Below are 15,906 nucleotides of genomic sequence, written 5' to 3'. Positions count from 1 at the left end.
CAAAACGGAATGAACTGGTTCTGCTTCTAGAGCTTAAAAAAAATTTCTTTGTTCAATTTATTTTGTTTATCGCTCGTTTTTAACGAGATAGGCTTAGTTAAAAATATTCTTTAGCTATCTAACAACTTAGATAATCCTTCCAGATGTGCCGGAATATTTGAAGTAGAAAACGAGATAATTTATGAAGTGTTTTGCGTCATAAACGTTTTTTCACTTGCCCGTAGTTTATAGCGTTCAGTAAACCCACAATGATAGATAAAAGGATTATTTTATGTCACAAAAATGGTAAAATGGATGCCAGCTCTCATAAAGATGGGCGGTTTCAATGAAAAGATATAAATTTGCTTAATTTTATGTTTTTTTTTTAATTTTATGGATTAAATTTGCTTAAGAAAATTTTGATTTGGGAAGAAAATCTAAATAAGTAATTCATATGAAAAGTATGACAAACTATGGTGAGAATTGAAATCTTGAAATATTCACGAGGACATGCCGGAAAGCCCAGTTTTGAGTGCGTTCCTGTAAGCTTTATCTTCACTAGTTTGGAAAGTGACGTTGCGAAATAGCGCGAGAATGGATCAAATAGATTAGAAAAGTGATTTGGCGTGGCCCTGTGCTGGTCACGCCGCACACAGGTGCTGCATTGAGCTGTTATCATTAGTAGCACTAGTTTGGAAAGCGACGCTGCGAAATAGCGCGAGAATGGATCAAATAGATTAGAAAAGTGATTTGGCGTGGCCCTGTGCTGGTCACGCCGCACACAGGTGCTGCATTGAGCTGTTATCATTAGTAGCACTAGTTTGGAAAGTGACGTTGCAAAATAGTGCGAGAATGGATCAAATAGATTAGAAAAGTGATTTGGCGTGGCCCTGTGCTGGTCACGCCGCATACAGGTGCTGCATTGAGCTGTTATCATTAGTAGCACTAGTTTGGAAAGCGACGTTGCGAAATAGCGCGAGAATGGATCAAATAGATTAGAAAGGTGATTTGGCGTGGCCCTGTGCTGGTCACGCCGCACACAGGTGCTGCATTGAGCTGTTATCATTAGTAGCACTAGTTTGGAAAGCGACGTTGCGAAATAACGCGAGAATGGATCTAATAGATTAGAAAGGTGATTTGGCGTGGCCCTGTGCTGGTCAAGCCGCACACAGGTGCTGCATTGAGCTGTTATCATTAGTAGCACTAGTTTGGAAAGCGACGTTGCGAAATAACGCGAGAATGGATCTAATAGATTAGAAAGGTGATTTGGCGTGGCCCTGTGCTGGTCACGCCGCACACAGGTGCTGCATTGAGTTGTTGTCATTAGTAGCACTAGTTTGGAAAGCGACGTTGCGAAATAGCGCGAGAATGGATCAAATAGATTAGAAAAGTGATTTGGCGTGGCCCTGTATTGGTCACGCCGCATACAGGTGCTGCATCATTAGTAGTAGAAGAAGTATATCATAATCGCTGATCCGATTTCAAGGATTTCCTGTAAACGGGCTGTAGCTAAAAATTCTTACTGTTAGTAGTTAATTTCGTTGTGATAGCTTAAAAGTATACTATCCCGAAGAAAGGGGCATTGATTCACATTACTAAAATCGAAAGCACATCGAATTCTATTGAACTTTTGGTACAATAAAAAAAAAGTTTAATTTTGACCGCTTACAAATATATAAAGAAAGAAGCAGACTAGATAGATGAAAAACAAAGAAAAAGAAAGATTCAACTTTTACAGAGTAGAAATTCAGAACACAAAATTATTCCAAGAAACACTCATATATCAGAGACAACACTTCAGCGTATAAACTTTTGCGTATTTGAAATTTATAGTGCTCTTTTAAGAGTAAAAGTGATTGGAAGGCAACTAACTCTTTCCCTTAGCTCTTCAGTTATCTAGCCCCCATAGCCCCCCTCCCAAGTTTTGGCATCAAATCCCTGAGATAACCATTTTGTTCTCAAAAAGTCCAATATATATATGGAGTGACGAATGACCTGACCCCTCATTCCCTGGACTAAGAGTCCCTATTTATTCAAATAGAAAATTGCTTAAAGATAGCTTTTATATTAAACAAACAGAAATTATAACGTATAAGGAGGGCTGCCATTTCCTCAATAACTCGCTTTTTACGCTATAGTTTGAATTTTTGTTCCAATTATTTAAGAATGGTTCCTGAAACACAAGGGCCGTTAATAAGAATAATAAGCTTTTTTAAAAGTCCTATAATAATAACTTGAGCGTAAAGGGCGAGGTGTTGAGGACGGGGAAGCCCTCTCATATACTTAATAATTTATATTCGTTCTAAGTTTTTATGTGGCTCTTTACTTTCAGTTGACTTAAAACTTATGTTTTTATTTAATACACATTAAATAAACGCTAAGATCTCCTGGAATACGCTTTTCAATATTTGAGAAGTCGATCAGTTTTGTTCCTTAATTAGATATAAAAAAAAAATTCAACTGAAAGTAAGGAGCAGCATTAAAACTCAAAACTCTCCCCTCGATTGGATATTTCTCTCCCCTCACAGAAAATTCCTAAAAGTAAAGCTCCTATCGCGTAAAATACCCCTCATGAGCCCACACGGGAAATACAACCGGACAGTCCCACCCTCGCTTAAAATCCCCACGGAAATTTTCTCGCGGATGATTCCGCCTGAGAAATTATTCTTAGCATAGTTTCATTTTAAAAAGACTTTAATTTTTGTTCTTTTCTTAAATCATGTTGGAAATCCTTCTCCGTGGAAAATTTTTCGTGAAAATCCCCCCACCCCCAATGGAAAGTTGCTCCCCCGGAAAATCTCACGTGGAGAATTTATTCCATGGAAAATGCCCCCTCCTTTCCCATGTAAAAATCTTCCAAACCATCCCAACCTCGCTGAAAATTGGCCCCGAAATATCTCAACATGTTAAATTTAGTCGACAAAGACAAAGTAAGACAAATAAAAACAGTTTCATATAGAAACTTAAACAGAAAAAAACACGTTTTTTTAAATGAAATTAAGGAGCGACATTAAAACTTCAAACGAACAGAAATTACTCCGTATATGAAGGCCGCTTTTCCTACTCAACGCCCCGCTCTTTACGGTAAAGTTTTTTACTGTTTTAAGGAGTAGAGTTAAGAGAAAGAGTCTTTCTCTTAACTTTAGCGTAAAGAGCGGGGCGTTGAGGAGGAAAAGCCCCTTTCATATACGGAGTAATTTCTGTTCGTTTTAAGTTTAATGTTGCTCCTTACTTTCATTTAAAAAAACATGTTTTTTTGTTTAATTTCTGGACGTTTTTGAATTAATGCATTTTTTTTATCTTGGCTCTCCGCGCATAAATAATTAAAACGAAATTTGCATATTATTTTTTGGACTAAATGGCTTTTTCATAGTTTTAATCGGAAGATTTTGAGAAAAAAGGAAGAGAGACAGGAGGCCTAGTTGCCCTCCAATTTTTTGATTACTTAAAAAGGCAACTATAAGTTTTAATTTTTTACTAACGTTTTTATAGGTAAAAAATATACGTAACTTACGAATTAACTTACGTAGCGAACCTCTATATCCGTATGTTTTTATTGCGTATATGAGGGGGCTAACCCCTCTTCGATACTTCGCTCTTTACAATAAAGCTTAAATTTTGTCACAATTCCTTAAGAATGACCCCTGAATCGCAAAGGCCGTAGAATAAATAGTTGAAATTACTAAAAATACTTTAGCGTAAAGAGCGAGGTATTACAAGGAGGTAAACCCCTCATATGTGTAATAATTTCTGTTCGTTTTAAGCTTTAATGCTGCTCCTCACTTTCAGTAGAAAAAACTTTTCATATTTATTTTTTCATTGTTTTTTTAAATAATGCTAGAAAATCTTGCGCCCCCTCCATTGAAAGTCTCTTACCCCTTGAGAAGTTCCTCCATGGAAAGATCCTCCCACGTATCCCCCCTCCCTCAACTCTCCCCCCGAACCGAAAAAAACCTGAAAACGTCTGCATTCTTCCCAGTAACCATTACTATATGTAAACACAGGTCAAAGTTTGTAACTTGCAGCCCCTCCCACTTGGACTGCGGGGGAGTAAGTCGTCCCCAAAGTCATAGTTTTTAGGTTTTTCGAATATGGTGAATAAAATGGCCATCTCAGAATTTTGATCCGGTGACTTTGGGGAAAATTGAGCGTGGGAGAGGGCCTATGTGCCCTCCAATTTTTTTGGTCACTTAAAAAGGGCACTAGAACTTTTAATTTCCGTTAGAATGAGCCCTTTCGCGACATTCTAGGACCACTGATTCAATACGATCACCTCTGGGAAAAACAAAACAAAAACAAATAAAAACACGCATCCGTGATTTGTCTTCTGGCAAAAAATGCGAAATTCCACATTTTTGTAGATAGGGGCTTGAAACTTCTACAATAAGGTTCTCTGATACGCTGAATCTGGGGGTGGGATTTTCGTTAAGATCGTATGACTTTTAGGGGATATGTCCCCCTATTTTCTAAAATGAGGCAAATTTTCTCAGGCTCGTAACTTTTGACGGGTAAGACTAATCTTGATGAAATTTATATATTTAAAATCAGCATTAAAATGCGATTCTTTTGATGTAACTATTGGCATCAAAATTGGCATCCATTTTTTAGAGGTTTGGTCAATATTGAGCCGGGTCGCTCCTTACTACAGTTCGTTACCACGAACTGTTTGATTGTGGCAAATACCCCCAGAATAAAATTACTCTTGGAAAGCTCACCCCCGGAAACTACATTACTCACGGAAAATTTTAGCCAAGGGAAATCACACAAAGCAGAAATACCCCCCCCCCACAAAAAATGTGTGTATGCTTCCCAATAACGAATTAAATACGTAAATAAGGGTTAAATTTCGTAACTTAAAGCCCTTTCCCCAGGGGTTTGGGGTGTAATGTTATCCCCAAAGGCATAGTTATTGAGCTTTTTAACTATGCTGAACAAAATGGCTATCTCAAAATTTTGATAGGACGACTTTGGGGGGAAAGGGGTGTGAGAGGGGGCTAGTTGCCCTTCTATCTTTTTGTAACTTAGAAAGGAAACTAGAACTTTTGATTTCCAATCAAATGAGCCCTCTTCCGAAGTTTTCGGATAACTGGTTTGACACGATCACCCCTGGAAAAAAAAATGAATACGCATCCATGATCGTTCTTCTGGCAAAAAATGCAAAAACCCACTAAGATCTTGAAATCTCAATTGTTAACATTAAACTTAATGAACTTTACACATTTCGATTCAGCATAAAAATTCCATAATTTTGGTATATCTAGTGTTATCAAAACTACTACTTTTTTTAGAGTCGTCTGATGTTGAGCCACGTTGCTCCTTACTTATAATTCGTCATCAAGAACTATTTGAAAGGCTTATATCATCTAAAAACAATTTAAAATTAGACCTTCGTTGCCTGGGCAACGTGAAGTGTTGCGGCAACCTTTGTCCGGCTTCACCGATTATAGTGTTGCGAGAGCAACACTTTGGTTTTGTTTCTTCGCTATCGGTTAAATGCTGAAGTTGTCAAAACTATCAAAGCATTCAAAACGGCATATTCAAAGCAGAACACAATCAGTAATCACATGATCAAATTCTTCAGCGTTGAAAAACAACAGCAAAAGAATATCGGAAGAAGGGACTAAATTGAGTTTGCAGCCAGTTGAGCTTATCCTTTTCAATCGTAGACATCGTGACGGATGGAAACTTGGAACATTATCTTATATAATCTAGTTGGTATTACGAAGCTATCCGTAACTTTTCAGGATCAAATACAATAGATGTACACCAATTTGCACAAATTTGTAGCATGAACCTCCTCTATCAACCGATTCTCACTTACAAGTCCCTCTCCCGTGATATACATCAAGTTTACCGGAAACAAATAATCACCAACTAGCAAAAGTTGCAAACCCCTTGTCGCTGAAGATCATTGTAGCGTAACAGCTGATTATTACTTACAACTCCCCTACATGTCTTACAATCGGGAACCAAGTTGTTCTTACCATCAATTACACCAGAAACAGAAAATAGGTACACCAATCAGCAAAAGTTGCAAACCCCTCATTGCCAAAGATGATTATAAGCTAATAGTCGACTGTTGCTTGAAAGTCCCCTACATATCTCACAATTGGTATCGGCCTATTTTTGGTTTAAGTGTGTACCTTACCACTGAAGTTGTCAACCCCTGGAAACTTTCAAACTGATGTATCTCATGAAGGAATTTTTGTAGCAAAAAACGGATGACATATACTTTGATCAGCTCATCAAGGTCTATCGATTGCCGTTGAAAAAAAAAAATTCTATCTGTCTTAGTTCAAAAGTTGACTTTTTTGCCGGAGGCCAACTTTCTAACACCACCACTTAAAAAGGAGCAAAGGATAAGCTCTAATTTCATTAGCAATGAGAGAACTTTTAAATTTTAAGAGGCATATCTGATACCATTTCTCTATTGCAATCCCAAGTAGAAAAAAAAAGAATGGTAAAGTCAGCTGAAATCACGAACAGAAATGAGTAGAAACAATAGATGGCAGTACTTTCGGACCCGTGGGAAAATCGCACTTTTTTGTTTCTGTAAATTTTTCTATTTATCACTCAAAGAATATATATTGGCTGTGGGGCCGGGGAACTGCCGCATATATTTAACACTTATAGATTTTAGTCCATCTTCAATTTGAAATTGGTGCCTGCCTGCTTGCCTGCTAGAACGGAGCTTTCCACTCGAAAGCAGAAACATGATTTGATGAAACAAAAGCTTGGCTGCACAACTTCAGATACTCCTTTCTGACATAGGCTATACAACTCCACTTCACTTCGCACACCATAGGCTCTGGCTCGAGGACAAGCAAAAACCATCCTTTTTAGCCCCAGGCAAGAGTTCTACGGAGCTTTCCAAAACGTAATGTCACATTCATCAATCCGGCCTGAGGTCCACACTTTCCGTGAAAACTGCACAGGTTAGACCCTTACCAGTTTCCAGGAATAAGCTGAGATAGACAGCATAGGAAAAAAAAAAAAAAAAAAAACGGGACAAAATCATAGTGTTGCTCTCGCAACACAATTAAGAACAAAAAAGAGCGAATCACATTTATATTTATGAGATAGTCCTAGATAACTTCCGATAAAACTGTTTCATCATTTTTCGATATATTTTTTTATTTGGTATAATGTAGAGGAGAGTAATGTGTTTTTGAAAATTTAGGAGGGGAATTTTTTCTCAGTTTCTTGTGAAAATGAGCTCCCCATCCCCAGTAGATGCCGTGCAATATCCCAGGAAAAAGTTAAGGTCTAATAATGGACCTTTCAAGGCATATTTAGGAATGAATATCAGTGTACATTAAATTGTCAATCCATATTATTGATTTGTTCTTTCAGTAATCTTGGTTATTATGGTGATTTTTTTTACGAGGAATAAATACACATTACTCAAAATGAAAATTTTTTCAGCAATTGTAAATTGAGTTCTGGCTTTAGAAGGCACAGGGGCGTTTTCTTTGAAAAACTTATTTTGAGAAGAAAATTTTCTTGAAAATTAATCTTACAAATCAAGGCAGTATTTATCTATTAATTGTGGCCAGGGTTGCAAAACACTGACGCCTAAAAAGAGTGCAAATAAAGGCCAAAAAGAATGATCTTGGCTAAAAAAGAGTGCGAGTAAAAAAATATGCACGTGCGTGGTTGCCACCGCATGCGCATTCCCTCTGAGTAAAAAGAATACATTTCATGCCGAAAGTGAGCATCTTGGAAACCCTGTCCACTGGGCTAAATGCGCTTCTGACGAAGTTTCCAACTAGTGATGTTCAAAACGAATGAAAACATACAACCGAAAAGAGTGATCTTCACTCTTCCGCATCCCATCTGAGGCAAAAACCAGTGCATTTCACACGAATATTGTGCAAGTTGGCAACCCTGCAGCTGACCCCACATTAATAGCTTGAACATGGGTAAACTATATGAAGATTTAAAAAATTAACTAAAAATATTTTTGCAGTTAATTTTTCCAACCTTCCGGTGAAGAACATCTTCGACAATTTGCTTTTCTGAATCAACACAAGATTGGTTAAAAGCAATTTGCGTTCTGAAACCACGAACATTTCAAAACGAAGAAGTTTACGGTTAATCCTTTGCAAAAATTATTTTAGTTAGGGTATATTATTGGATTTTTTCAGATTAAATTTAACTAAGGACATCAGAGAGGTGAATGTGGCTACCATGAAAGGAAACTATTAATCATTGCATAAGTAATAAAAGCAATGAAAAACATTTTTTCTAAAATTTCTATTAACTTCTAGACCATAGCCTCATTTACCGTTCCTGCATTCACTAGACGATGGACTCGTTTTGCGATTTCCGTGTCCGGGAACAACATCACCCTCTATTTCAACTGTAGGGAACACGAAACGATAGTTGCGAACCGCCAAGAAACAGAACTTACGTTCAGCTCAGCATCAACTTTATATATAGCACAAGGAGGGCCAGCTGTTAGAAGACCTTTTATGGTAAGCAGCTGTTTCTATTATGCAACTTGGCTGTCATAATTCAAAACGTGCTATGTGATAATTATTGTAAAAGCTAGATTTACAGCACAAGCCTTCAAATCAGGCAAATTTGATTGAATTACTAAATTTTGCTAAACTGATTAATTTTAAATAATTAATGAATTAATTTATCATGGTTCTCATGATATTTAAGAGTTTCTGTTTGTTTTCTGATTTTGTAATACCCTCTGCTGTAATTGTCAGAATATTTAGAGAACAGGTCGTTCCGTACTAAGATTTCATTTTTGTATTTAGATATCTAGGATATGCCTTCATTTTACAAGGACCTGATCCTTAATAACGATCAAAAATCAAAACTTATTTTCCATTTTGTTTTGCTCTCCCTTTAAATTTACATTGTGTAACATAGTTTATTTTGATTACGACAGCTGATTAGTGCTATGTACGAGAATAATACTGCTGCGGTTAAGGTAAGAAATGAGGTTACTAGCTGGTTTTGTATTCAATCAGGAGTTAAGCAGAGTAGTGTTCTATCCCCCTTTATATGGATCATTTTGATGGACTTGTCTTAAGGAGCACAAGAGGCAATGCGAGACCACAGAATCAAATGGGGAGGAAAAAATCTCCTGGACCAAGGTTATGCTGATGGTTAAAGCATCTTAGATGAAAGTGTGGGCAAAATGAATGAACTTTTAGAGGTTTTGTGAGTTCAGGGTACTAGAATAGGTTTGAAAATTAATGTTAAGAAGACTTTTACTAAGGCTAGGAATAATTAAAGATGAAAAGATGACTTTGGGTAACGAAAAGATTGATCAGGTGGACAGCTTCACTTACCTTGATAGTATTATTAGTAAAGAAGGTGGGATCAGTGAAGATGTTAAAAGTAGAACAGCCAAGACTCAGGATGTTTTTTTCACAATTAAAAAAAGTTTGGAAGAATAGGAAGATAAGTCTGCAAACCAAGATTAGAATATTGGAAGGTACAGGGATGACAGTGGTTAAATATGGCTCTAAAGCATGGGCGCTCCGAAAAGGGGATAAAGATCTAGTAGATGTTTTCCATCTACTGGAATGATTTAAGCATATTAGATGAAAGTGTGAGCAAAATGAATGAATTTTTAGAGGTTTTATGAGTTCAGGGTGCTAAAATAGGCTTGAAAATTAATGTTAAGAAGACTAAGTCACTAAGGCTAGGAATAAGTGAAGATGAACAGGTGACATTAGGTAACGAAAAGATTGATCAGGTTGGGAGCTTCAGTTACCTTGAGAGTATTATTAGTAAAGACGGTGGGAGCAATGAAGATGTTAAAAGTAGAATAGCTAAGGCTCAGGGTGTTTTTTCACAGTTAAAAAAAGTTTGGAAGAATAGAAAGATAAGTCTACAAACCAAGATTAGAATATTGGAAGCTACAGTGATGAGAGAGGTCAAATATGGCTCTGAAGCATGGGCACTCCGAAAAGCAGATGAAAATTTACTAGATGTTTTCCAGAGAAATTGCCTACGGATTGTTCTGGGTACCCGGCTGACTGACCGTATTTCAAACAGTAGGTTGTACAAAAAGTGTGGTTCAATCCTGCTTTCTGGGGCTATAATGAAAGAAAGGTTGAGATGGCTAGGCCACGTTCTACGGATGAAGGATGACATTACCGAAGATTGTCCTTTTTGGCCAACCGTCTGGGGCTACACGGAAAGCAGGTCGTCCTTGTCTGGGTTAGGAGGATGTCATAAATAAAGATTTAAAGGAAATGGGAACTTCCTGGGAGGGTGTAAAGAGGGAGGCTTTAATTACATTAGGTTGGATGAGGGGCGTGCGTAGCTGTGTTGGCCTCAGGTGGCTTGGTGCTGCAGTGAGTTATTAGTAGTAGTAGTAGTAGTAGATGTTTTCCAGAGAAATTGCCTAATGAGTTTTCTGGATACCCGACTGACTGATCGTATTTCAAAAAGTAGGCTGTACGAAAAGTTTGGTTCAATGCCGCTTTCTAGGGCTATAATGAAAGAAAGGTTGAGAAGGTTAGGGCACGTTCTGCGGATGAAGGATGACAGATTGCCAAAGATTGTCCTTTTCGGCCAACCGTCTAGGTCCAAACGGAAAGCAGGTCGTCCTTTTCTGGGGAGGGAGGCTGTTATAAAGAAATATTTAAAGGAAATGGGAACTTCTTGGGAGGGTGTAAAGAGGAGGCTCTGAATAGATTGGGTTGGAGGAGGAGCGTGCGTAGCTGTGTTGGCCTCAGGTGGCTTGGTGTTGCGGTGAGTTTTTGGTAATAGTAGTAGTAGTTGTAACAATAGCTTCTTGTGCACACTGGAATTTGTTTCTTACTGGATATAATAGAAGTGGTTCCAAAGTAGGGGTTGGCATTAACCCATAGTTTTTTTTTATATCTCCTCCTAGATTGAGAAAAATACATTTTTCGGTATTTTTGTTGTAGACTACCATACTTTGGTACTTTCAATGAGAACAAAATCGAAAAAACAACAAAATTGCCGCCCTTCTAGATTTTGAAAAATACAAAGACACCGGGAAAATTTCTGTTTCAACCCGATTACTGTTTGCATACACTAACAAAATATTTTAATCCCTAAAACCTTTACTCTTCTTAGAATTATTTTACTTTCAGACCAAAAAAAAATGATTGCAGCACATAAATTTCAAGTCGAACTAACTAGCATCAGGAGGACTAATATTGAGCTATTAGTTTTTGATCTCCAAAATTTCTTTGCCACACACTTATACAAACAAGAAAACTATTAGCATCTAACACCCCATGATCCCTTTAGAACTCTAAAGTACCGTCATGGGTATGCAGCTGCCTTTAAACAATATTTTTGGCGTTTTTGTGAATTCTAAAAAATTAAGTTTTACTATGGCCCTCTTTAATACGCAAAACAAATCATTGTCAAATGCTTCGACAAAAAGTAAAAAAAAATCTATAATTTTGCTAACCTAAAAAAGCATCAGTCAAATTGTGCCTCGGTACAAACTTCTTCCGCCCGCAAAACATCTTTTCCGTATGCCTTTATAAATAAAAAAATAAAAATTAATATAGCTGCTTTCATTTATCATCATTACCAATAAATAAATAAAAATCATCCTGGTACAAGGCCATTTGAGGCCAATACAGCGCAAACTCCTCTCAGTATCCTGGATGATCAGCCCTCTTTGAGGCATTGAAATATGTGATACTTTAATCACAAATCTTCTTTCCCGTATAGTTTTGATGAAAAAAGAATAAAATTTCAAAATTTCCCAAATTCAGCTAAATTTCAAGTGTGCATTTCTCTAATTCCCAAAAGTTCCTTTTTGCCGAATGCTATGGCCATGTAAAATTCAGAAGCATAAAGCTTAACATTTAGCTTTCTTCATACTTTTAATTTAAAAGCTGACCAATTAATCAGTAAACGAGTTTTTGGATTAAAAATATCGCTGCATGTAAAAAAATATATATAAATGTTATAAAAATATATATATAAATTACATTAGATAAATGCGTCAATTTCCAAAATAAAACTTTCCTTCCTCTTAATGTCATGCTTTCTGACAGCGATTAAATAATCTCTCGGTCGATGGGCTATTAGAAGTTTCTGGTTAATAGTACTATCAGTGTGTCTAAATTCATTGGGTGGGTGTGTACCATACCTTTTCTTGAAATGATATATTGCGTTCATAGGATTTATTTAGTTTGTCTTCAGTTATTACCATTGAATAGATAAGCGTTGTGAAAACTTCAAATACGCCCATTGTTTGAGGCAAGATGATGTGTTGATTAGCTAGGGATTGTGTATTATGCTTAAGTTATTTATGAATACAAAAATTGAGAGATCGTATTTTCGTTTTATTGATTACTTCTCATGCCATCTACATTTCATTTTTTTTAGAAATACGCTACTTACGCAAAATGCTTAAAGGCTTTTTTCCAGCGGCAATACTGTTAGCTAATAACGCTAGCTAATAGTTTTTGTTACGACTACAGAATTGTTAAATAACAAAAAAATATTTGCCTCCGATTCACATAAACGTAATAATTGGGCGAGAAATCCAAAACACACAAGCGTGCAATTAAGTCTTGAAAATTTAGTTACCGTAGTCTAGTAATAATGGAGCACTCCTTCAGTACTGGGAATTGTGAGCTCAGCCCATTCCACGGTAGCGAAGGCTTCTGGGCAAAATAAAGCAAATTTCTCAAACTTGTTTTTGTTCTGTGTTGGTGCAGTGGGTTTGACCTTAGCTTGGTAATACGGGACCCGGAGATCGAATCTAGCTGTAGCAACACACTAGCGTGAAGATGCAGGGAACATAGTAGTCAAGAAGCATCGTTAATCTGATTAGCCTTGAAAATTTCAGGGATTGTTTATGGGGCCAAGAAAACCTCGAGGCAGAAAGTTTTTTCTCCAATATTTTTGGATCAATTTTGTCTCGAGTGTGTCCAAAAGTGTTGTCAACAAATATTACCAATCTTCAAATCTCTGTTAATGATATAAGCATAAGAACTAGTCCTCCTGATTTGCTGCGTAATCCACTTTTTGAATATCAAACAGTTCGTGGTAACGAACTGTAGTTAAGGAGCGACCCGGCTCAATAGTGAACGAAACTCTAAAAAACGGAATTTCGATGCTAAAAGATATATCAAAAGAATCGGATTTTTATGCTAATTTTAAATATATAAGTTTCATCAAATTTAGTCTTTGTCATCAAAAGTTACGAGCCTGAGAAAATTTGCCTAATTTTGGAAAATAGGGGGTAACACCCCCTAAAAGTCATAGGATCTTAACGAAAATCACACCATCGCATTCAGCGTATCAGAGAACCCAATAGAAAAAATTTCAAGGTCCAACCTACAAAAATGTGGAATTTGTTTGTTTTTTAGTTTGTTTTTTCCCCCAGGGGTCATCGTATCGACCAAGTGGTCCTAGAGTGTTGCAAGAGGGCTCATTCTAACGGAAATGAAAAGTTCTAGTGCCCTTTTTAAGTGACCAAAAAAATTGGAGGGCACCTAGGCCCCCTCCCACGCTCGTTTTTATCCCAAAGTCAACGGATCAAAATTTTAAGATAGCCATTTTGTTCCGCATAGTCGAAAACCATAATAACTATTTCTTTGGGGATGACTTACCCCCCCCCCACAGTCCCTGGGGGAGGGGCTGCAAGTTACAAGCTTTGACCAATGTTTACATACAGTAATGGTTACTGGGAAGTGTACCGACGTTATCAGGGGGATTTTTTTGGTTTGGGTGTGGGGTTCAGGGGAGGGGGCTATATGGGAGGATCTTTCCTTGGAGGAATATTTCATGGGGGAAGAGAAATTCAATGAAAAGGGCGCAGGATTTTCTAGCATTACTATTAAAAAAAAAACACTGAAAATATAAACATGAAAAAGTTTTTTCAATTGAAAGTAAGGAGAAGCATTAAAACTTAAAACGAACAGAGATTATTACGCATATGAGGGGTTCTAAAAATACTTTAGCATAAAGAGCGAGGTATTTAGGAGGAGATAAATACTTCGCTCTTTATGCTAAAAATTTTTTAAGTAATTTCAACTATTTATTCTACGGCCTTTCTGATTCAGAGGTCATTCTTAAAGAATTGGGACAAAACAAGATTTAGTGTGGAGAGCGAGGTATTAACGAAGGGACCAACCCCCTCATATATATAATCAAAAATATAAGAAGTTAATTCTTAAGTTACGTATATTTTTTACTAAGAAAACGTTCGTTAAAAATTAAAAGATCTAGTTGCCTTTTTAAGTAACCGAAAAATTAGAGGGCAACTAGGCCTCCATCCCCACCCCTTATTTCTCAAAATCGTCTGATCAAAACTAAGAGAAAGCCATTTAGCCAAAAAAAAAAATTAATATGCAAATTTCATTTTAATAATTTATGTACGGAGAGCCAAAATCAGACATGCATTAATTCAAAAACTTTCAGAAATTAAACAAAAAAAAACAAGTTTTTTGAAATGAAAGTAAGGAGCGACATTAAAACTAAAAACGAACAGAAATTACTCTGTATATGAAAGGGGCTTTTACTCCTCGACACCCCGCTCCTTGCGCTAAAGTTTGATTCTTTCTCGCAACCCTACTTTTTAAAACAATAAAAAACTTTAGCGTAAAGAGCGGGTTGTCGAGTAGGAAAAGCCCCTTTCACATACGGAGTAATTTCTGTTCGTTTTAAGTTTTAATGTCGCTCCTTACTTTCATTTCAAAAAACTTGTTTTTTATTTAATTACACTTGAAACTCTCCGGCAATTTTCGTCAACAGTGATTTGTAACTAGATGGGGAAAAATGCAATTGTTTAGAAAGTTGCTTCCTAATAGTTTTTGTTCTTGCAGCGTAAAGAACCTAAAATCCACGCATTAACAATGTAAAAAAAAACTGGTTATTTTACGAACAAAAGCTGCTTTATGGGTACTTATAGAAACGTTTATCGACACAGCCTGAAAGATCATGTAAAAAACAAAACAAAAACAGCACTTTAGCTAATGAAAATATAAAAAACTCTAAAAGCTTAGTAAAAAGAAAAAAAAAGTAAAAAAAAATAGTTTGACCAATAAAATTGGAGATATTATGAACTTTAGGCAAATAAAAACAGGAAATTATGTAAAGGACTTAAAAATGCCCCAGAAATTTAGGAGAAAGCTGTAATCCCCCTTACAAGCATGCATAAGGTAATACTGATAGGCCTTGTAAAATAGTAGAGCAAAATTTATTCCAGAAATTTTTGAGCTAAAAAAATTGTTTTTCAGCATATAGCGTCTCACGGGTTTTTGGTGCTTTCTGGGAGGTAAATGCACGGTTGACTACAATCTGTAAATGACATTCTGCAGTATTTCGATTGATAATAGACCTAGAAGCATTTTCAATGGGTGTACATGTAACGATATCTTCCTATTTCTTAAACGATTTGCAAAAATCAACTGAAAAATAATGGATTCTGTTGTTTAATCAATCCATCAATCAATGAGTTTACTGTGGGAAAAGGGTTATAAAACAATAATTAAGCCAAGAAGGGTAAACACTTAGGGAAGCTTACGTTTTATGGACGAAGCTAAACAGAACTAAAACAAGAAGGGATTCTAAAAAACGTGTCCTTGACCTTATTGGTTAATAGTTTGGTTTGTTTATTTAAGAAATGCGTGCATCACAATATTGGTCCGACACTAAACTTTGAGTTTCATTGATAATCAATTCGTTTGACGGAGGCAACTTTCTGACCATGTTAGCAGTGCAATAGTGGGAGGAAAAAGGTAGGTAAATAATATAGAAGACAACAGCCTAAAGGGAGGGGGGCTGATGAAATCCGAACTACCAAAAGTGAAAGTAAATTTCTTTACACATGATTTACACAACAAAAGTAACATAGCTCCGGACGTAAAAACAATCCATTAGCGTGATTTGGTTCCTGTTACTTAGTTTTTTGTTTTTTTTTATGTCCTTTAGTTTTTGCAAGATCAGCATTGT

The 15,906-nt window shown here is 36.5% G+C and overlaps 1 protein-coding gene across 13 annotated transcripts in view; it reads left to right on the top strand.

Moving 5' to 3' along the window:
* LOC136031053 (collagen alpha-1(XVIII) chain-like) overlaps nt 1-15,906 on the top strand; it is a 442,617-nt gene that overhangs the window by 163,567 nt on the left and 263,144 nt on the right. For all 13 annotated transcript variants that reach the window (XM_065710278.1, XM_065710277.1, XM_065710270.1 and 10 more), the window contains one exon: nt 8,250-8,456. In XM_065710278.1, the coding sequence (XP_065566350.1) occupies nt 8,250-8,456 (207 nt within the window). The remainder of the gene's footprint in view (nt 1-8,249; nt 8,457-15,906) is intronic.

The sequence above is a fragment of the Artemia franciscana genome, chromosome 9, assembly GCF_032884065.1.
Source record: "Artemia franciscana chromosome 9, ASM3288406v1, whole genome shotgun sequence".
Classification (NCBI taxonomy): domain Eukaryota; kingdom Metazoa; phylum Arthropoda; class Branchiopoda; order Anostraca; family Artemiidae; genus Artemia; species Artemia franciscana.
The sequence above is the reverse complement of the archived record's forward strand: the minus strand, read 5'-3'. Positions and strand labels throughout refer to the sequence as shown.